At 56.1% G+C, this 21,964-nt stretch overlaps 2 protein-coding genes across 4 annotated transcripts; one reads left to right on the top strand and one right to left on the bottom strand.

The window, feature by feature from the left end:
• Positions 1-7,477: 7,477 nt before the first annotated feature.
• Positions 7,478-12,445, top strand: ELOF1 (elongation factor 1 homolog). 3 transcript variants are annotated; one of them, XM_037818343.1, is made up of 4 exons: positions 7,478-7,557; positions 11,400-11,533; positions 11,692-11,762; positions 11,882-12,445. In XM_037818343.1, exons 2-4 carry the CDS (start codon positions 11,418-11,420, stop codon positions 11,944-11,946), a joined length of 252 nt encoding a protein of 83 aa, XP_037674271.1. In that variant the 5' UTR covers positions 7,478-7,557; positions 11,400-11,417; the 3' UTR covers positions 11,947-12,445. The 3 variants fall into 3 exon arrangements, with proteins under 3 accessions (XP_037674271.1, XP_037674273.1, XP_037674272.1); XM_037818345.1 differs by lacking the exon at positions 7,478-7,557 and adding an exon at positions 7,573-7,768; XM_037818344.1 differs by lacking the exon at positions 7,478-7,557 and adding an exon at positions 7,941-8,147.
• Positions 12,446-14,520: 2,075 nt separating this feature from the next.
• On the bottom strand, positions 14,521-20,528 carry CNN1 (calponin 1). The gene is made up of 7 exons (XM_037818342.1): positions 20,366-20,528; positions 18,292-18,413; positions 16,557-16,623; positions 16,301-16,438; positions 15,869-15,979; positions 15,313-15,459; positions 14,521-15,237 (listed from the first exon to the last, which is right to left on the bottom strand). Exons 1-7 carry the CDS (start codon positions 20,426-20,428, stop codon positions 14,992-14,994), a joined length of 894 nt encoding a protein of 297 aa, XP_037674270.1. The 5' UTR covers positions 20,429-20,528; the 3' UTR covers positions 14,521-14,991.
• Between the last annotated feature and the right edge of the window lie 1,436 nt (positions 20,529-21,964).

The raw sequence follows: 21,964 nt of genomic DNA, 5'->3' as shown, positions 1-21,964 counted from the left end.
GTGTGCCATGAGCATCTCTTCTTTCCTCCTCTGCCTGTCCAATTTTATCACCTGCCTCTGCCCCAAGTCCTTGCGTGAGCCTCTATCTCTTAGCCCTGAACGACTGGCCTTCTAATGTGATTGTGATTCTAAGTAAAAGCCAAGAAGCAAAGAGGGTACAACACAAGGAAAGTCTTCCTCACAGGCCAGGTCTGTCCCCCAAAAGCCCCCTACCTTCAGGGGCACCCATCCTGTCATTTTGTTTCCTCCCACGGTCGATGCCTCCGTAATAAAAAAAATCATCCCCTTTTTACACCAAACACAATAGCCACAGACTTCCGCCTGGCTCTTTCTACTTCACCACGACTCTCGGATTGTTCATATCAGAGCACGCGTTTTTGCTCATTAGAGTGTGGAATCGGTAAATACATTCAGATGGTTCCGAAATCTAAGGTTTAAAAAAAAAAGGTGAAACATCTCCCCCACCTCCCTGCCCCAGTTCACCCCATTTCCTCCCCCTGTCCTAACAGGAAATAGCTTTTTATTAAAAATGTCTTCTGTTTCCTTCCTGGATTTCTTTGTGAAAATAAAAACAAATGTGAATGTTTTTCTTCCTTTTCTTTCCCACTGATCTGCACTTCCTTTTTTACTTTCTTTTTTTCATCTGAACCCTATCTTTATATATATAAACATATGAAGCTTTTTATAGTAGTGGCATGTATATAACTCACCATGCTTTTTTTTTTCCTTTATTGGAGAAGTTTTGGGTTTAGAGAACAATCATGCATAAAATATAGGATTCCCATACACACCCTTTTATTAACACATTGCCTTGTGTGGAACATTTGTTGAGATTGATGATAGCACATTTTTATAATTGTACAGTCCGTGGTTTCACTTAGGGTTCACAGTTTGTGTAGTGTAGTTCCATGGGTTTTTCTAAAATTTTTACTCTGTTATCATATATAATACAACATTTCCCCCTTTAATCACATTCAGGTATACATTTCAGTGCTGTTAATTAACCTTGCTTTTTTAAAAAAAACTCAACTTTGTTGAGGTGCAACTGCCACATTGTAAGTATACAGTTAGATGAGTTTTGACAAATGCATACAGCTGTCACCACGATCAAGATACAGAGCTACAGAACACTTCTGTCTCCCCAAAAGATCCCGTTTGTGTCTCGCTGTTTCTGCTTGTTATACCACAGGGTGGAGATCTGCCCTTGCCAGACCTCAGGAGAGTGTCTGGGCTTTTTCTGTGGCTGCAAAGACCCCACCCGTGGCCAACTCCACCGTCCATCCAACCAGCCACCAGTTAAGCATCACCTGATTTGCTGCAGTTGACAAAATGCAATACACCAGAAATGGAATTGCATTACAACGGGGGATTTATTAACTTACAGCCTTACAGCTCTTAGGCAGTGAAAATGTCCGAATCAAGGCATCAACAGGATGATACCTTCTTCCAGAAGGAAGGCTGCTGGCGATAGGGACTTTCCTGTCACATACGAACGCACGTGGTAGCGTCTGCTTGTCCTTCTCTCCGAGGTTTCAATGCTTTCTGCTTCTGGTTTCAGTGGCTTCCTTTCTCAGCTACTTTGGGTTCTCTTTTGTGAGCGTCTCTGGAGCTTTGTTCTGTGTTTTATCCTCTTATAAAGGACTCCAGTAAGAGGTTTAAGACCCACCTTGAATGAGGTGGCTCACATCTCAATTGAAAGAACCTCATCAAAAGGTCCCATCTACCATAGGTCTACACCCGCAGGAATGGATTCAGAGAACATGACTTTTCTGGGGTACATACAGCCTCAAACCATCATAACTGCATTCCTGCTCAAAGAATGCTGCAATAAATAACCCTGTACACTTGTTTCCTGTGCTGGCAGAGTACATTTATCAAATAAACAGGATAATCTCCCAGGGGCAGAGAACTTGTCTTTCTTTTTTGACAGCCACAAGCTCCCGTCCTGTATCACCAGCTCCCTGCTGGTACCTGTTGAGGTCCTTTCCAATCTTTCGTTGCCGTGGAGATCCCCGGACCCGTGGTTTTTGTGCATCCATGCAAGGTTGTATGTAGGAAATCTTCCAGAAGCAGAATTATTACAGAACGATGAGATCTGAAAGCAGAGTGGTTGCCCTGAGCTGGAGACTCTGGGGGAGCCAGTTCCCCTCTAAGGAGAGTTGAGTAATACCCACCACAGCGGCCAGAGGCATCGAGCCCAAGGTAGTTCACAGAAACCGCTTCCGAGGGTAACCCTCAACTGCCACTTCAGCTGTGACAGGGCAGGGACCCAGCTGTTTGGCTCCAAATGCCAGCCGAGCTGAGCGAAATGAAATGGCAACCCAAACAAAATGTAGCTGAGGTTACCTGTGGGGAGAGGAGACCAGGTAGTGGCACCTTCCATTTGCTACTTTATAGATGCTGTTGGATTTGTTACAAGGTGCATGTGTTACTGTTATCATCAGACAAGTCATCAGATCAAAATGCCAGCCCTGAGTTTGTCCAAGCTGACACTTACCAGGAAATTACTAGAAGCCAAGCTCTAGCCTGCAAAATCATCCCCCCTAGGCTGGAATCCAAATCATCTCCTTTTCTCAGAGGAGAACTCTAGGAAGTGGCAGCCTCTCAGCCTTAATCACGACAGGCTACACAGCCAACATGTTCCTCTGCCTCTTCCCACTGACTCAGAGGCTCCAGGCTGGCGGGAGTCTGAATCAGAAGTCCCTTAGCCCCACATCCCCATTCACAGCAGAAGGACCCAGAGCTCAGAAAGCAGAAGTGACACATCCAGGGTCACACGGGGGGCGAGTGGCAGTGGGGGGGATTGGGAACCCAGCCCCCTCGTCCACACCAGCCAAGCACTTCCTCCGAGCACCAAGGAGCAAAGTCTCATGCAAGGCAGCTGGGGACCCAAGGATCACCAAGAAGAAGAAGGCAGGGTGGGCATTTGCCCTTAAGGAGTCCCCATCAAGCTGCAGGGACGATGCCAGCCAGCACCCAGCCGTTACTAGAAAGTTGCTTTCTAAACTGCAAGGAAAACGATGGCAGGATGCCTCATGGCTAGTTGCGAGGACTTATGTCTTCTCACTCTTCCTGAGCAATCGCACCTGATTTTAACCATCACTGACATGTATGTGCCTCCCAAATTCAAACCTATAGCCTGGACCTCTCCTCGGGACCCCAGCTTGTCCAAAACAGCTTTCCTCCTCTCCCTGCTCCACCGCTCCCACCAGGTCCTGAGACAGGTTGCAGCACCCTGTTGAAGCAAGCTACTTGAGATCAAGCCACACCCAAGGTCAAGAACTGTGAATGAGAAAGACCACATCTGCTGCCTTACCCAACAGCAAACATCGTGGTCATCAAAACAGTATGGGTTCCCCACCTCGATGGTTGCTAATGTGCTCACAGACATAGGGGACTGTTGGTTTGATGGGCTGAGCCCTCTACCATGGGGCTTGCCCTTGGGAAGACAGTTGCTGCAAAGGAGAGGCTAGGCCTCCCTGTATTTGTGCCTAAGAGTCTCCTCCGAATGCCTCTTTGTTGCTCAGATGTGGCCCTCTCTCTCTGGCTAAGCCAACTTGAAAGGTGAAATCACTGCCCTCCCCCCCTACGTGGGATCAGACACCCAGGGGAGTGAATCTCCCTGGCAACGTGGAATATGACTCCCGGGGAGGAATGTAGACCCGGCATCGTGGGACGGAGAACATCTTCTTGACCAAAAGGGGGATGTGAAAGGAAATGAAATAAACCTCAGCGGCAGAGAGATTCCAAAAGGAGCCGAGAGGTCACTCTGGTGGGCACTGTTACGCACAATTTAGACAACCGTTTTTAGGTTCTAAAGAATTGGAATAGCTAGCAGTAAATACCTGAAACTATCAAACTACAACCCAGAACCCTTGAATCTTGAAGACGACTATAACAATGTAGCTTATGAGGGGTGACAATGTGATTGGGAAAGTCATAAGGACCACACTCCCCTTTGTCTAGTTTATGGATGGATGAGTAGAAAAATAGGGGAAGGAAACAAACAAACAGACAGACAAAGGTACCCAGTGTTCTTTTTTACTTTAATTGTTCTTTTTCACTTTAATTTTTATTCTTTTTACTTTTGGGTGTGTGCTAATAAAAATGTTCAAAAATTAATTTTGGTGATGAACGCACAACTATATAATGGTACTGTAATGATTGTACGCTTTGTTTGACTGCATGGTATGTGAATATAACTCAATAAAATTTAATTTAAAAAAAAACAGTATGGGATTGGCTCAGGAAAAACATTGAGAATTTGGCAGGGCAAGATGGAATCCAGAAACAAATTCAGGAACAGGTAAGCCTGTGATGTATGTTGAAGATGGCATTGCAACCTCATGAGAAACGGTTTTTTTTTTTTTTTTTTTGCTTTGTTGATTTGCCAGGAAGAAGACGAAGGCTGAACCCTACTTCAAATCATAGACAAAATTAAATTTCAAAGGGATAACGATTTGGGTGTGAAAATAAAACACAGGAGAAGATGAAAACAAATGCCCACACGGAGATCTGCATGAAATGATTCATAGCAACTCTATTTATAATTGCCCCAAACTGGAAACAACCCAAGGGTCCATCAACAGTTGGAAGGATAAACAAATTGTGAGTTAAACATACAACAGAATAATAAAAAGGAACAGACTATTGATACACTTAGAGACACGGATGAGACTCAAATGCAGTATGCCCAGTGAGAGAAGCCAAACTTGAAGGCTACATAGTATGTGATTCTATTTAAATGATTTTCTGGAAAATGCAAAGCTAGAGGAACTGAAAACAGATCAGCAGGTGCCAGATCAGGGGCTGGGGTTTGGAGGAGGAGTTGACTACAAAGGGGCAGGAGGAAACTTCTTGGCAAGATGGATATGCTCAATATCTTTTTTTTTTCTTTACATTTTTTAAGTTGTGAAATATAACATATATACAGAAAAGTGATAACTTTCAAAGCACCATTTAACAAGTAGCTAAATAGCAAATTTCAAAGAATGTCATGGGTTACAGTTCCACCATTTTACTTATTTCCTTACTGTGAAATATAACATATATACAGACGTGATAACTTTCAAAGTACAAGTTAATGAGTGGCTATGGAGCAACTTTCAAAGCATGTTGTGGGTTACAGCTCTACCATAACAGTTATTTCCCTCTAGCTATTCTAGTACCCTGGAAACTAAAAAAATAAAATTAAATTAAAAAATTTAAAAATGTTTATATAAAGATTCAGTATCTGTAATCTTTTGTTAAATCCTGTCTTGTCTGTTGCTACCCCTCTCTCTCATTTGATCACTTTCTCATTCTTCAGGGACATCTGGGTAGTGACCACCCTAACTTGTTTATATTGTTCACTATCACGATTATGGTGATGGTTTCCTGGAGCATACACCTATGCCAAAAAGTATCAAAATTTACAGTTTAAATATATGCAGTTTATTGTTAATGATACCTCAATAAAGCTGTGAAGGAAAGAAAAGAAAAAAAGGAGGGGGGGAGAGACAGAGGAAGGAAGGAAGGAAGGAATGGAGGGATGGAGGAAAGGAGGAAGAAGAAAAGAAAAGAGAAAGAAAGGGGAGGTAAAGAGGGAGGGAGAGAGGGAGGGAGGGAGGAAGGAGGGAAAATAAAAATTAACCTCGCAATTTTCAAGCAAATGAAAAACATATACAGCCTGTAACCCAGCAACGCCATTTTTGGAAATCTATCCTTCACAATAAAAGACCAAGTCTTGAGGGTGTTGGTCCAAAACTTGTACTGCATCCTTGCAATGGCAGAAATCAGAAAGCTCCTGGAATTGTCCATCAGTAGGATAATGGTTGAATATACTATGGCAGAGTTGCACTACGAATTCTGTAGCTACTAATGGATTGCCCATTGTGGAAATAGCAAGTTGCAGAGTAATGTGTGTAGTGTGATCCCATTCTGAGCTACCCAAGGGTAGTTACCCAACAAGAGTAGCACTGCCCCCTAGAGGAAATCGTGCAGGTGGGATTTAGCCAATTAATGGTAACAGGGCTCCAGTATCTAAACAGTGAACTACATTTGAAATACATTTCATCACAAATTATTCCCTGAACACTCTAATAAAGCACCTCTTATCAAAGTCACCAGTGACCAAGCACTTGCCAAAGTCAACAATCAACTCCCTTTCCTATCTCACTCAAACTCTCAGCCACATTTGACACCACGGACCACTCTCCCCATCTTGAAACATCTTCTTCTGGAGGTTTCCAGGACAGGATATCCACCTCTTTCTCCTTCTTCACAACTGGTATACTAAGTCATTTGTTGGCTCCTGTTCCTATCAACTTCTGAGGCTAGGAAGTCTCTGGTCTCTCTCTTAGCCCTCTTCTTTTGCCATACTTTGCCCCTCACCCCTAAAACCAGGTGATCTCTTTGAGCCCCAAGACTTAAAAAATTTCCAGATGCTAATGACTCTTAAAATTTCATCTGGATCCTTCTCCCAAGACCCAGATTCCCATTCCCAATAACCTGCTCCATATTCCCCCTTGTTTGTCTCAAACTTATCGTGGCCAAAACCCAACCCTTGGCTTCCCCCTCCAAATCCTCCCTCCTAAGCTTTCCTAATCTGAGTAAGAGAGGAGCAAGCAGGGACTCCAGGCAGTAGAAGTCATTCTTGACATACCTCTCCCCCTTCAGCCCCCCAGAAGTTCTAGAGGCACTACCTTTGGCTGTTTAACTTCTACTCAGGCTTCAGATTTCAAGTAGAGCATGAGTTCCGCAGGGAAACTTTCAGAACCTCTTCCCTCATCATATGCTCTCAGATTTATGCACCCCTCCTCTGCTATGCCCAAATGTGCAACAGTTGATTGTCTACGATTGTATCCATCTGTGATGGTTAGGTTCATGTGTCAAGTTGGCCAGGTGACAGCATCTAGTTGTTTGGTCTAAGAAGCATTGGCTTGATTGCTACTGTGAAGACATTTCCTGGACTTAAATCATCAGTAATTTGATCGCATCTACAGCTGATTACATCTACAGTCAACTGAGATGAGTACCTTCAGCCACGAGAGGCATCTCATCCAATTGGTTGAAGGTTTTAAAAGGAGAAGGGATGATTTCAGCAATTAGAAGAGAGAATTTCCATCTCTACTTCAGCCAGCCAACTTCTCCTGGGAAATTCATTGAAAACCATCATCAGAGTTCCCAGCTTACACCTTCCCCACGTAATTCGGCCATGTGCATCCCCAATCAGGTGAGACAATTTTTATAAATATCTCCTATTGGTACCATTTCCCTAGAGAACACTAATACACCATCATCTCCACTAAATTATGGGGACTTGCCCACCCACGTACCGCCCCCGCCCCCCAAAATTAAAAGGACACGCTTCCATACGCAGGCGCACTGTGAGCCCACCCCACAGCCAGGCCCGGAATGCGAGTACGCATGCGCACAGAGGAGCTGGCCAAGGGGCGGGGCCTGCGCGCCGGGGATGGACGGCACATGAAAGGACAGGGGTTTCCGCTTCCGCCAGGAACCGGAAGTCGCCGTCTCCCGGGTGAACGCAGCCGTCGCAACGAGGGACAGCGAGCGCAGGTGACGGTCGCGAGGGCGGGCGTTGTGGCCGGGCCGGGCCGTCCTCCACCCGGGGGGTGCTCGCGGGGTCCTGGCGGAGGCGGCGGAGGCCCCGGGCCTGGGGGGCGGCCCCTCGGGGAGCTTGACTCCCCCGGGCCCCTACCCGGTAGGCGCGGCCGCTCGGGGGCCTGGCTCCTGCGGGCGGCCGTCGGGAGGCGACGCCGAAGTCCCGGTGAGCCGCGAGGGACCGCTCACCCGCCGCCCCGTGGGTCACGGAGGGGTTGGGGGCTTACCTCTTTTCCAGCCCCTCTTGGCGCGCCGCGGCCTATTTCGTGCAGGCTAAACCCCTTTCCTGGGACGGGGCAGGACGGAGGGTCCGTCCCCGGCCTTACATAAATCAGGGGATGCTGGGTCTCATCCCCGTGGAGTCTGATTCACCAGACATTTTTATTCATTCAACAAGTAGGTATTGAGTGCTTAATCTGTCCGCGTGCTGGGGATTCAGCAACTGACGAAAGAGACCAAAATCCCTGCCCCCCACGGAACTGACACTCTAGTAGGGCGAGATCTGGGGATCGGCTTAAAAATCAGCATTTCTCGAGCATCTTCAGGTGATTCTGTTGCAGGGGTCCCAGGACCGGGTTTGGGGAACAAACCAGCAACAACAAACCCCATTGTTCAGGGCGGGTAAAAGCAGTGGTTAAGGAACCAGGGACAGCTTACTTCAGCCTGCAGATCTTGTGGCGTCCGGCTGCTGCTTTCCTCTTCTGTCGTGTCTCATACCCTTCTCCACGTTGCCCACTGAGCTTCATCCATGTCACTCTTTATTTCTCAAAAAAAGTTTATCCTGCCTGGGGCCTTTATACTTGCTATTCCCTCTGCCTGGATTATCTTGCACAGCTGCCTTCTCTCATCATTTAGGCTTAAATGGCCCGTACGCAGAGGGTCCTTTCCTCTCTCCTGGTTATCTGAAGTAGCCGCACTCCAGAAGCCTTCACCTAACCTGTTTTATTGACCTTGTGGCACTTACCAACATTTGAAATTAATCTAGTTTATTGGTTTACTTGTGAAGGGTCTCTCTGCCTCCGCTAGAGTATAAGTTCCACGAGAGCAGACCCCTTGCCTGCTGTGTTTGTTGCGGTGTTGCTCTGGTTTAGCAGGGAGCCTGGCTTTTGTTCATTCATTCATTCACTCAGTGAATATGTGTTGAGTGCCAGCTCTTTGCCCGGAGCTGTTCTAGTTTCTGGGGATATGGTAGTGAACAAGAAAAGACGAAAACTCTGCCCTCGTGGAATTTACACTTGAAGGCCGTGGGTGGAGAGGCAGGGAGACCAGTGAGGAGGCTTTCGTGATCATCAAAGCCAGAGATGACCATGTTGCAGGACCAGGGCACTGGCCATGGAGGTAATGAGATAATGGTCAGATTCTGGGTGTATTCTACAGATAACAGCTGCAGGGTCAGGATCAGGGAAGGGGAGTGAGAGAGAGAATCGAAGGTGATGCCAAGATTTTTGGCCAGAGCACCTGTGTCCTAGTTTCCTGGGGCTGCTGTAACCAATGACCACAAACTGGGGTGGCTTAAAACAACAAAAATGAACTCCCACAGTTCTGGAGACGAGACGTCTGAAATCCAGGTGCCAGCAGGGTCAGTTCCTTCTGGAGGTTGTAAGGGGGAAACCATCCCATGCCCCTCTCCCTGCTTCTAGAGATGTTTGCCAGCCATCCTTGGTGTCCTTTGGCTTGTGGTGGCATCAGTCCTGTCCCTGCCTCTATCTTCACGTGACCACCTTCTCTGCATCTTTCTGTGTCTTTTTCTTTCTCTTATAATGACACTCTCATTAGATTTAGGGCCCCACCCTAATTCAGGATGATCTCATCTCAATCCTTACCTTAATTACATCCACAGAGACCTTCTGTCCTGATAAGGTCATATTCTGAGGTTCCAGGTGGACCTGAATTTTGTAGGCGGGGGGGTGCTATTCACCCCACCACAACCTGGAAAGGTGGAGTTGCTATCAGTGGAGCTGGGGGATACTGGGGAGGTGGGGGTGAGTGGCCCAGAGCTTGGTTTTGTGGGCATGAGGTGGGGGTGTGGCCGAGGCAGGTAGATGGACAAATCTGCAGTTCAGGGGAAACATCCAGGCCAGAGACCTGGGAGTCCTCGGTGTAGAGGAAGCACCTGAAGCCCTGAGAGTGGGAGAGCGATCCATAGGGGTGAGTGTGACAGAGGCAAGGGGGTCCGCAGAGTCGGAGAAGGAGGAAGCAGCAGCAGAGGAGACTGGAAGGGGCTGTGGTGAGGTGGAGATGAGAGAACATGGGGTCCCGAGAGCCCCCCGGGAAGGGTGGGGGAAGTGGAGAGTGAATGGGAAGGAGCACAGGTAGCACACACACAGTCGACAGCTCTGTGCTGGAAAAACCCGCAGAGAAACGTGGCAATAGCTGGAAGAGGGTGAAGAGGTGATAGTGAATGCATTTGTTATGATCCTGGAGAGAGAGCAGGTTTGATGTTGCAGGAGAAGTGGGGTGTGGGATCCAGAGCACAAGTGAATGAAGGGCTTTTGCAGGGAGCACGGGCACCCTTCTGCAGCAGAGGGGTGGGGGAAGGTGGAGCGGGTGGTCCTAGGGGCCTGTGGACCTTCTCTTCCGATTGCTTCCATTGACTCAGCAAGTCGGAAGCCCCCCCTTCAGTTAAAGAGAGGAGGGAGTGTTATCATGTAGTATGTGCTCAACAGGGATGAACGAAACTCTGGCCTTTATCCTGGGAGACCCTGAAGGCTCTGACGTCTCCTGTCACGGAGGAACGATGCTAAACCATGGGGAGAGGGGTGGGGGGCTGATGGGAAGGGTCACTGGTAGCGAAGGCAGAGCCCAGAGCACTGCGCCTGGTGTCAAGAGGCTCTCGGTGGGCGCTGCTGCTGCTTCCCCACCAGCTGACTCCAGGAGTTCTGTCCCTGGACATCCCTCTGGCACCTGAAACCTGTCATTGTCCCCAGCACCCTGTTCTTCCTGTGTGCCAGACTTCAGAGCATAAGGCCACCTCTGCTTCTCCCCACCGGCTCCGTCCCCCAGCTGGGAGTCGTCCGGACTGTTCCTCTCCCTGCACCCACCGGCCCTGTCGATGTAAATCGACAGTCTCTCTCACCTTGTGCCTTCTCCCCAGCCCTCTGACCCGTCCTTTCCCTCCCCGTGGCCTCCAGGACCCTTCCAGACATTTGAAACCCTCCCTCCTGTCCCTCCTCCCCCTTTAGCCTCCCCCCGTCCTCCACCTGCGTGGTCACCAGACATCCGCCCCTGAGCTTCTGCACTGGTGTGCCTCTACCTGAAACGCTTGTCCCCACTTCCCTGCCTGGCAGCCCCTCCCCTGGGGAGAGGGAGCCCCCGTGGGCCCCACTGGGGCTCTGGCACGTCCCCTGCCAAGAGGAGCAGCCAGAACAAAATCTCCGGCTCTTAAGCACCTGGGCTTTGCCCGGCCCCGCATGACCAGCCGGGCAGAGTCGTGGTGTAGCTGCTTCCTGGGGCAGGTGCTGGTGTGGGTGGGCTGGCCCTGGGCTGAGCTCTCCACTTACCCCCACTCGTGTCAGCCTCACAGGGCCCCGAGAGCTTGAAGTATTCTGTCCCCAGGGTCACACAGTATGCAGAGGAGCCAGGCTTAGAACCTAGGATGCTTGGTCCCAGAGCCTGCTTTCCCCCCCTCTGCCTGGGGTGTGCCAGCGTCACCTGCCTGCTGGGGACCTCAGAGGCCGGGGCCCTCCTCCACCAGGGGTCACTGCCAGGCCCCCTTCCTGGCCTGCTCCTAGAGCATTGAGGTGGGGGGACTGTGTGGTCCCACAATCGCTGACTTCTCCCCCCCCACACACGCACAGTTGCACCCTCCTGGGGACATGGGGCGCCGCAAGTCAAAACGGAAGCCGCCCCCCAAGAAGAAGATGACGGGCACCCTGGAGACGCAGTTCACCTGCCCCTTCTGTAACCACGAGAAGTCTTGTGACGTGAAAATGTGAGTGGGGCGCCCAGGCCTCCCCGGTGCTGCCTCGGTGGGGGGACAGCTCCCCCCTGTCCCCACCCATCTGGAGTCTGCCCCCTGCCTCCCGGTGGTGGGGGGCACCCCCCACGGGCCCCCGTGCTCACCAGCTGCTTTCTCGCCCCGCGTTTCAGGGACCGAGCCCGCAACACCGGAGTCATCTCCTGTACCGTGTGCCTTGAGGAATTCCAGACGCCCATCACCTGTATCCTTGGAAGAGCGGGCCTTTCCCCCGGGGGTGGGACGGGGCAGGGGTGCAGCCTGCAGAGGCGTGTGTGGGGAAGGGGCCTGTGCCGCAAGACGCCCTTGACCGCAGCGGCTCAGATCTGTCAGAACCGGTGGACGTGTACAGCGATTGGATAGACGCCTGCGAGGCGGCCAATCAGTAGCAACACAGAGGACCCACCCCCTTGTCGGCCCCACCCACCAAGGAGCTGCGACCCACCCGCTGGGCACCAAGCCAGAGACATTCCAGGGCTCCAGGGTGTGGGTCCGGGGCTGTGCCGCCCCCGTGTGTGAGTGTGTGTGAGTGTGTGAGCGTGGGGGGGAGAGCTTGCCGGCCCGAGGGCCCGGTGTGGAACCAGTTTCCTGACGCCCCTGCCCTGGGCAAGAGGCCCAGCTCCTCACCAGCACCTTGCCCGCTTTAACTGGGCTTGCCGCCCTCCTTCCCTGCCTTCCGGTGTCTGTGGCCTGGGAGTGGAAGCTGCAGACCCCCAGGCCTCTTGGCTGGGCCCTGGCGGGGGGGTGGGCGACGCACCCGTGTTAACTGGAGGCCTCGCTTCCCGTGGTGTTACTTTGGTCGAGAGGGCAGACGTTTGCTCTGTGTCCCTCCACGTCACCCGGGACAGCTGACAGTCACAAGCCCTTAAATAAAGCGGCCGATGCAGACGCCTGGCTGTCCGCGATTTCCTCATCTGTCCCAGCACCCGGAGCTCAGTGGAGGGAGGCGGGGGAATCTCCGAGGCTGAGGCTTCCGGAAGCTGCCCAGCGGCCCCTGGGAGGTGGGATTTGCTCAGTCCTTCCAATGTTTTATTCGCTCAACGAGTGTTCAGGGTGAAACAGGCAGGGCTGAGTCCTTGGGACACCGATGAACTTGGACATGTGGCTAAGCACATACAGAGTCACAGGGAAGAATGGCACGGGGAGGTGGGAAAGAGCTGGGTGGTCAGGGAAGGCTTCCTGGAAGGGGTGGCACTTGAGGCTGGACGCTGCTCTCAGGGCTTGCCCCTGTAACCCCATGTGTGAGGCAGGTGTTTTGGTGACCCCAGGTTTGCATCTGAGGAAACTCAGGCCAGAGAGGGAGGGATCCAGGCTCACAGCCAGGTGAGGAAGGAGGGGCGGGGACATCTGACATGAGCTAAGGGGCTGTGGCAGCGGGGGTGGAGGTGGAGGGGCCTAGAGAAGGGTAACGGCCTTTAAAAAGGGTTTTGACGCTTTTCAGAGGGTGATGAGTCTGGGGAAGGTGGGGATGAGGACTGGGCCACATGATGCCCACAGGGGCCTCAGAGGTGACAGGGCTGGGTCCCGCCCCCCTTCCTGGCCTTTGAGCTGGGCAGCAGGTGACCTGTGCTTCAGCTCCCCGTGGAGGGGAGGGAAAGATGAGAACCTTCCTCCAGGGGCCAATGGAGGATGCAGTGAGCGGGCGGGAAGCTTCTGGCACGATTATGTGGGCTGCCAGGCTACTGAGTGTCCCCTGAGGCCCACCCTGTCCTGGTGTGCCCCTCCCTGGAGCTCCGAGAAAGTCCCCTGGCCCTGGGGGAAGCCCGCAGACGGGCAGGCACCCAGGTGGGGGTGGGAGGGAGATGCACCCCAGGAGGCCAGCAGGAGGGGGCCTCGCTCCTCCGGCACCCGGGGCCCTCCCTGCCGCCCGCCGTCCACCCCAGCCTCCCAGGCCGAGTGCTAATATGGTGCTGTTTTCCCCAGGAGCAGGGCCCCGGGCCAGGCGCGGGTCCCTCTCGGCCTGGCCTCCTGTGCCAGCCCTGGGGAGCCGGCTGCGCGGTAGCCAGGCCAAGCGCGCCTGGAATCCGGTTTACGAGGCCCCGGGGGCTGCTGCCTCAGCGCGTGCCCATCTACTGGTGTCTGTCTCTGCAGGTCCCCACGTTCCAGCCCCGGCCCCTGCCCTGGGGTGGGGTAGGGTGGGAGATGGCCACTCCGTGTCCCTCCGCATCGCCACGCCCTCGCCTCGGAACTCCGACAGTTGGTCCCCTCTGACATGTGGGGAGGTTGGCACCCTGCCCACAGACTCTTATGGGCCCTGGCCCACGAGCCAGACTTGGGGCTCAGCCCTTGGAAAGGGGCTGCTTGGCTGCTCTGTGCCACTTGGTGAAGCGACGTTGCCCTGAGCCCCCCAAGAGCCTGTCCTCAGGTGGCTCCCCCTAATCCTCCCACCTCCCCCCCGGCCCAGGGTGGAAGGGCTCGCCCCACCTGCAGGGCCTCCAGGACCCCCAGCTCCTCCTCCATTCCCATTGGTCGGTACCTGGACCTCACCAGGGGCCAACGATCGGGAGCGTCACCCCGTCTGGCGACCCTGATGCTTCCCCGTGACCCCACGAGGGTCACCATCCCCATTTCCCCAAGGAGACGGGATGGAAGTGACTTGTCCCAGGTCACCAGAGCCGGCGTTCACATCCCATTCTAGCCCAGCACCCTTCAGTGCCCCTCCTGAGCCCCAGGGTGACCCCAGGATGTGGGCGGGCCTGGGCAGGGCACAGTGTGTGTGCGTGTTGTGGAGGTGTGCTGGAGAGTGCACGAGTATGAGCGTGTGTGCACCCAGGACTGCAGAGTGTGTGTGTGCGCGCGTCGTATTTGCAGAATGCACGTGAGCGAGGCAGGGCCCCGCCTGCCTCTAGCCCAGCAGCCGTGGGGTGTGGGTGTACAGACGCGTGTGGCGGGAGGGCGCCCGAGCCGGGTGGGTACCCGTATGCTGGAGCCATGCGGACCCCGAGACAGAGCCGCCCCAGGCCTCGGTGATTCGACAGCATTTATTGTGCTCCAGTGAAACAGAACAAGAAAGTGCTCGCTCCAGACGCCGCCACGTCCACGTTCGCCAAGGCGCTGCAAACCAAACCGCGTGTGTCCGCTGGGCCCCGGGGCATGCAGTCGGCTCCCTCTGCGGGACGGGGGTGGGGGCAGCGAGCCTGGGTTGGGTGGGTGGGGAGCTTCTGGTCCTGGGGGAACCCACCTGGGAGACAGTTGGGGGAAGGGGGAACAGCCAGAATAGCCTTGCTCAGTGCGTCCTTGGGAGGCTGCCGGGAGCCCCCTGGGCTCTGTGGCGGACCCTGCAGCACTGCCAGGAAGGGGGAGGACCCCTCTGCCCCGCCCGGGCGGGTGCCAGGGAGGCCGAGGGGGGGGTCGCCGTGCAGGGGAAGGGGCCGGCCCGCCTCCTCGGGGTGGGGCGGGGGGCAGGGGGCAGGCGGGGCGGGCCGGGGAGGTCCCTAGGCCGAGTTGTAGTAGTTGTGCAGGTGGTGGTTGTGGGCCGGCTCGCCCAGCTCGGCCTCCTCGGGCGTCAGGCAGTACTTGGGGTCGTAGACCTGGCGCGGGAGCCCGTACACCGTCATGCCCCGCTGCGAGGCCCCCTTGTTGCTGCCCATCTGCAGGCTGACGTTGAGCGTGTCGCAGTGCTCCATGCCCAGCCCCGGCTCGAAGATCTGCCGCTTGGTGCCCGGCGCCGTCATGCCAGCCTGCAGGATGGGGGCGCTCGGTCAGCCGGGCCGTGGCGCGGGGTCCCCCACCCCCTCGCAGCACCCCCAGCGCACCTGACTGGCCCCCTTGTTGGTGCCCATCTGCAGGCTGATGGTGGCCTGATCCAGGGGCTGGTCCGTGCCCAGTTTGGGGTCATAGAGGTGGCGCCGGGTGCCGTAGGCCGTCATGCCCTGCTGGCTGGCAAACTTGTTGGTGCCCATCTAGGGGGCAAGAAGGAGAATTGCATCCGGTCCACAGGACGTGTCCATAGCTGCCCACTGTTTCAGACGAGGAAACCGAGGCACAGAGACAGCATCGAGGGCCCAAGGGTCCACAAGCAGGATGTGGCTTGGAGCCCCAGGGCCTGATTTCCGGGGTCCAAGGCCCGAGAGCTCATTTCTCCAGGCCTCAGTTTCCTCGCCTGTACAAAGGGTACGATGCTAACAGCACGGACCCCCGAGGACGGTTGGAGGGTTCATTGAATCTGGGCAGAGAACAGGCTTCTAGATCAGTTAATGACAAGTCCACTGTCCCCGAAAGGCTCCTGTTGGCACCCAGGGGCCCTCCCAGCGTCCCCCACCTCCCCCCTGAGCTCACTCAGCAGAGACCCAGGCATGGATGGGACAGCACCTGCAGCCCAATGATGTTCCGCCCTTCTCGCAGCTTCCCGGGCTCAAACTTCCTCTCCTGCTTCTCGGCATACTTCACCCCCACGTTCACCTTGTTACCTTTCGTCTTGGCCTGGGAAAGGTGAGGAGGGCAGGGGCTGGCGAGGGAGCCCCGGGGCTGCTCCGTCCTCACGGAGACTTTGTGCCACCTGCTCTGTGTGTGCCCCCCGCCCAGCCAGGGCCACCAGAAGCCGGGAGGACGTGGCCCTGCCCACACCTTGACTTGGTACTTCTGTCCCACAGAAGTGGGAGACTCCGATTTCTGCTCTGTTAAGCCCCCTCCTGATCTGTGGCTTCCCCGTGACAGTAACCCTGGGAAACTAAGACCTCCCTGCTGGCGGCCCACAGCCCCCCGTCTTGGTGCCCCCCCATGCCCACCCGCCCCAACACTCACCATGCTAGCCAGAGCCAGGAGGGTGGACTGCACCTGCGTGTGGTTGGTGTTCTCAAACAGGTCATTGGCCTCAAAGATGTCATGGGGCTTCACCCCGTACTTAGTGATGGCCTTGATGAAGTTGCCGATGTTCTCCAGCTGGCGGGGAGCGGGCGGCGGTCAGGGCTGGTGGGTGCTGGGAGGGGCGGGGCGGGGTGGGGAGGGTGATCTGCGGGGCCTGTGGGCGAGCGGTGGGAGAGGCTGAGTCCCGGCTCACCTGGTGCCAATTCTGGGTGGACTCGTTCACCTTCCTCACGGAGCCCGGCTGGAGCTTGTTGATGAACCTACGACGCAGAGGGGACGGGCGTGAGGAAGGTGGCTGGCCCCGTGCCCACCCCAGCGGGGCAGGGGCCGGAGGCCAGGCAGAGCGTGACACCCACCTCGATGTTTCCCATGACAGTCCCCAAACCTTCCCACCAGCCCCGTCAAGACTGAGATGGGAAACCACTTTGAGAGCAAGATGCAGGTTCCTGGGCCCAAAGTCCCCTTAGCTAAACACATCCAGGTCTCCCAGGTTTCTCACCCCTCTGGCAGCTGTGCCTCAGTCCTCCCTCCTTTTGCAGATCTCCGAACACCGCTCAGGCCTTGGGCCCCTTCTCCTTGCTCACTACACCCTCCCCGCTGATGCTCCAGCCACTCTCTTGGCTTTAGGTGCCACCGATCGGCCATGGACTCCCCCAGTGGCCACCTGCAGCCCAGCTTTGCTCTCAAGTCCAGCTCCCAGTGAACACGCCGTGTCCCAGACTCCTGGCACCCACCTGTCCCTGCAAAACTCACTCCGCCCCCCGTCCTGTCTCAGAAATGGCGTGAACATCCAGGTATCCCTTCCTCTCGCCCCCTCCCCGACCAATCCCTCAGCACATCCTTGAGCTCTGCCTTCTGAATACGTCCAGAGCCCCCCACTCCTTGCCTCCTGCATGCGCGTGCGCACACACACACACACCCCTGGACCGAGCCATTGGCATCTCTCTCCTGGGCTTCCTAGCTCTGCCCGCCCCGTGAGCCCCCGGCTTCCACCTTGTCCCCTACAAACCAGAGTGACTCTTTTAAGACAAATCAAGTGGCTCCCCAGCGTGGAATCTTCTGGCGATCTCCCCCTTGCCTTCAGGATGAAATCCTGAGTGACTAAATGGAGAGGGACTGAAAGGCCCCTCCCCGCGTCAGCCTTGGATGCCTCAGGGACTTCGCACTGCTGTCCCCTCTGCCCGGACCCGGCCTTCCCTCAGCGTCCTCGCGGCTCGGCCCTCACTTCATCAAAGGCTCTACTCAAAAGTGACCTTCTCCGAAAGGCCCTTCCAGAGCATTCCATCAAAACGAGCACACACACCCCCACCCCTGCCTGACTTCTGTCCATGGCACTGGACGCTCTAGAAAACATGTGCAAGAACTACAGCTGCATGGTGCAGAGCCCAGTGCCTGGCACACAGCAGGAATTCCCAAAACGCTTGTTGTGTGAATGAATGAATGAATGAATGAATGCATGAGCAGGTTGGTGGCTCTGCACCCAAGTCCCAAAGGTACCCCCTTTGTTACTCCGACTCCCCATCCTTGTTCATGGTGGGATGTGGTGGAACAGGACCTCACCCCCAGCACACCCACCCCCCACTTGCACCCGGGACAGCCACCATCATTGCCCACTGCCTTTTAGCTGTGACCCCTCTTTCTTGGGACCCAGGCGGGCCAGTCCTGGGTAACAGGATGCTGAAGACTCTAGATCCTGCTGCCGTTTGGGCTGAGGCTGCAGGGACTCTGGGCAACATGCTTGACCTCACTGAGCCTCAGTTGTCCTTGTCTGTTAAATGGGCGCAATGACCATTTGTCACCCCAGAAGAACTGTTTTGTGGTTGTGGCTCTAAAGCATCCAGCCAGCTTCAGGCTCGTGGCCGTTTGAGGGGCCGAGGGGGGCAGTGATGGATGCCCGTGTCGGGGGCTGGGATGGGTGCCCCACTCACTCGCAAAGAATGATGCCGTCTTTGAGGCCGTCCATGAAGTTGTTGCCGATGCGGCGCCCCGTCACCCCTTCGATCCACTCTCGCAGCTCCTGCTCCCGCTGGGGGTCGTACTTCTGGGCCAGCTGGGGGTGGGGGACACCAAGAGGGGGGCGAAGATGCGGTGGGGAGCGGGCTGGCTCCCCAGGCCTGTTCTCCTTCCTCGCCCCTTCCCAACTAAGGCGATTCTGCCCCAGGACCCATGGGGGGAGGAGGGGGACTCGGTGGGGTGGGGGGTGGCTGAGGGCCAGCGCCAAGGTGGCACCTGCCCAGGGGACCATTCCGGGCATTCTGAGGTTTGGCATCAGAAAGCGCGGACGACAACGGGGTGGGGGGGAGACACGCCTCTCGGTTCCCCCTCCAGGCCAAACTTGGGCTTAGCTCCCCCTGGCCCTGCCCCCTCCATCCCCGCGTTGCTCCACCCTCCTGCAGAAAAAGGGGGTGCCCCGGAATCCCGGCTTGGAGGGGCTGCTCTGACATCAGTTTCCAGCTCTCAGTCTCACCTTCTCTTGGGGTCTTTACCTGGCTGGGGTAGGTGGGTGGGTGGGGTTGCTTGTTCCTGTCTTACCCCCCACGTGTGTCCCTTATTCTCTCTCCGTGTCCCCAGACTCGTTTCTCTCCCCCCGCCCAGCTCTGTCTTTCCTTGGCCCTGTTCACGTCCCCATCGCCCCAGTAGCATGTCGGGCCACGGGCTGGGTCACTGCCCTGACATCTCTGCCGTTGTCTGTCCGTCCCTCCGTCCCTGCCCGCAGGTTCCCCGCCTCCCCTGGCCTGTCTCCCCTCCCAGCCTCCCTCTTATCTCCCCAACTGTCTAGCCTCCCGCCTGCCCTGTCTCGGTCTCCCAGTATCCCTGTCTGCGTCTCTCCCGGCGGCTCTTCCTCTCCCCACTTTGCTCTCCTTGCTTTTTCCAGAATCTTCTGCCCTGCCAAGGGGCACAACGGGCTCCTAGCTCCTGGAGGGGGAAGGTTGGGGGGGTGGGTCAGGCCGCTCCTTCTCCCGGAGGGGCCCTTGGAGTGGGGCTGGGGGGATGTGCGAGGGGGGCGGCCCCCTCACCTGGCCCGGGCCCTGCCGCCCCCCTCCCCAGCAGCCCGGCTTTATAAAGCAAACCGGCCCTTATATAGCGCGGCCCCGCGGGCCGGGCTCCCCGAGGCCGCCTTATATGGCTCGGCGGCTGCGGCTCTGGGGCTGGTGCTTGGTGGGGAGGGAGAAGGCGCTGGGATCTGTCTCCCGGCAGGAGCCCCCGCCCCCCACCCGCCCCCTCCCCCAGCCCCCAGCAGCCCCCCGGCCCGGGTTCCAGTCCCCAGCTCCCCGCTTCCTCGCTGGGGGACCCTGCAAGGAGCCACCCTGGGCCTCAGTGTTCCTGCCTGTCAAATGGGGCCAGGCCTCCTCCCCTGGCAGGGCCCATGGGTGCATTCCAGTGGGGGTGGGGACCTCAAGTTCCCTGTCCTAGAGAAACTGACCCCATTCAGTTTCTGGAGTAGGGGGAGCCAGGCCAGGGGCCCAGCTCTGTGTGGTGGGCCTGGAACCTGACCCTGGCTACCTGCTTTGTCTCTCTGAGCCTCAGTTTACCCTCCTGTAGGATGACAGTGGTGTCATTAGGAAAACCTTCCCATTCCCCCAATGCCTGATTCCTCCCTTTCCCCCCAGCCATCTCCCACACTTTTGGGGCCTCACGTCCCAGGAAACCCAGTTCTCAAGTGCTCCCCCATTTCTTTGTCGGGCTGGGGATGGGGGGAAAAAATCAACAAGTGGGTACCACATCCCCCTCCTTGGAACTAAAGGAGTTACCAGAGGACTCTGATCAGGTGGGGATCTGCTCATCTGTGGCTGCCTGCAGGGGAGAGGGGGTCCCTGTTTAGCCCCCCCCAACATTCACCGAGGGCTCTGGGATGCTCACGATGGGGAGCAAGGCACCCCCTCCTCCACGCCGGTCCCCCTTCCCCTCCCGGGTCCCCAGTCACCTGGAGAGGGTTCAGGGAACCCCGAGAGCAGGGCCTGGCAGAGTGTGGGGCCTGCCCGGGATGCCCCCCGGCCCTACCTTGTTCTTCACCTCGGCCGACAGCCCGTAGGCAGGGCCTCGGTTGAAGTGAGCAGAAGACATGCCGGCCGGTGGGCTGGGGACTGGGGACGGGGCCGCGGTGGCGCGCACGCGAGGACCGTGGCAGCAGCTGGAGCTCCCTCTGCACCCTCTTCCCTCCTCGCACGTTTTTGAAGCTCCGGAGGCACCCGGGCCTCTTCCAGGGCCGTCCCATTGGCCGCGGGGGCCTGCCAAGAGGCGGGGCGACACCCCCCAGCCATCCCCCCTTCGTGATGTCAGGGCCTTGGTATTGGGAGCTGATTATGTCATTGTTTCCACCTAGGGGGCGGCCTGGGTTAGTCTTTGGGGGGTGGGGGGGTGGGGAGGTGGGCCAGACAAGAGGCCAAATGTCCCCCATTCCTCCCCGCTGTCCCTTGGGCCTCTGGCTGGTCTCTGAGCTCTTTTGTCCCAGAGGCCATCCCTCCGTGGCCCTGAGGTCCCCAGTCTTTGGCCTTGAGGCAGGAGGGTCGCCGTGGTGGTTTAGCAAGCCCTGGTGTCCCTGACACCAACAGTCTGTAACTTCCACGAGTCCCTTCCCCTTCTCCGGGCCTCTGCAGCCACATCTGTAAAATGGGCTCTGGAGAGTGCCAGCTCCATGGGGTGTGGTGAGGATAAGAAGCAATTATCCCCTCCTGGCTCAGGGGAGGAGCTCAGCCCATGGCATGACATCTAGCTGAGGCTCTGGCACCCTGGTTCTGTCCCCGACAACCCCTCCTAAAGACCCCCCCATGTATGGGTCACCTGAACTGCAGAGGGACCGACTCAGTGGGTCCCAGGCCATGGACATCTCCCCTATGTCCCTGTCCCAGCCCGACAGGCCTGGAAGAGGCACCCGCAAGCAGCCCCCACCAGGCCACACCTCAGTCCAGGATGACGGGGGCAGATGACGTGCCACATATGTCCAGACCACATCAGTCCACCTGGCTTATGTTAAGGGCTCGCTAAACTAAGGGCATGGATGTGATGTGGCCAATCTAACAACAGCCCAAATATCAGTCCCTGTTCCTGTCACCTAATCCTCTCAATGCCTGAAGAGGTGGAAACGGTTGTCCTACATACTTTACAAATGGGGAAACTGAGGCACGGGTGTTTCCGGGGGGTGTAGATTCACGTCCCCAGTATCAGCAGGATTTGAACCCAGGCCCCTGCCCCTAGTGCTATGGGGCTGCCCTGGACGTAGGAGGATGTTTAGGAACATCCCTGACCTCCAGCCTCTGGATGTCAGGACCACGTCCCCACATCCTATCAGGACCACCAAAAATGTCTCCAGACACTGCCACATGTCCCCCGGTGACCGATTCCCCCTAGTCGAGAATCCCTGAGGTAAAGTAATAGGCTAACGACAGGCTGATGGTGTGGAAGGATATGTTGAAGATACACTAAAATACACAAAAGGAGCTAACAATTGGCGCCAGCTGTGTGCACGCCCTGTCCTCAGCGCTTTGGAGCTATTAACTCAATCCTCTCGCGACAGCCCTACCCTGAGGCCGCCTCGACAAATGGGGAAAGTGAGACAGAGAGCGGGGAGGCTGGCTGCTCTGGGTCCCACAGGTCCCCGGC

This window comes from Choloepus didactylus, chromosome 25 (genome assembly GCF_015220235.1).
Source record: "Choloepus didactylus isolate mChoDid1 chromosome 25, mChoDid1.pri, whole genome shotgun sequence".
NCBI classification, from domain to species: domain Eukaryota; kingdom Metazoa; phylum Chordata; class Mammalia; order Pilosa; family Megalonychidae; genus Choloepus; species Choloepus didactylus.
The sequence above is the reverse complement of the archived record's forward strand: the minus strand, read 5'-3'. Positions and strand labels throughout refer to the sequence as shown.

Coding starts and splice junctions, on each gene's coding strand:
- ELOF1 (XM_037818343.1), top strand. CDS start 11,418: ATGGGGCGCCGCAAGTCAAAACGGAAGCCGCCCCCCAAGAAGAAGATG. Junction 11,534..11,691: donor AAGTCTTGTGACGTGAAAAT/GTGAGTGGGGCG, acceptor CCCGCGTTTCAG/GGACCGAGCCCGCAACACCG. Junction 11,763..11,881: donor ATTCCAGACGCCCATCACCT/GTATCCTTGGAA, acceptor GCAGCGGCTCAG/ATCTGTCAGAACCGGTGGAC.
- CNN1 (XM_037818342.1), bottom strand. CDS start 20,428: ATGTCTTCTGCTCACTTCAACCGAGGCCCTGCCTACGGGCTGTCGGCC. Junction 15,460..15,868: donor GGAACATCATTGGGCTGCAG/GTGCTGTCCCAT, acceptor CTTGCCCCCTAG/ATGGGCACCAACAAGTTTGC. Junction 15,238..15,312: donor CCAACAAGGGGGCCAGTCAG/GTGCGCTGGGGG, acceptor CCCATCCTGCAG/GCTGGCATGACGGCGCCGGG.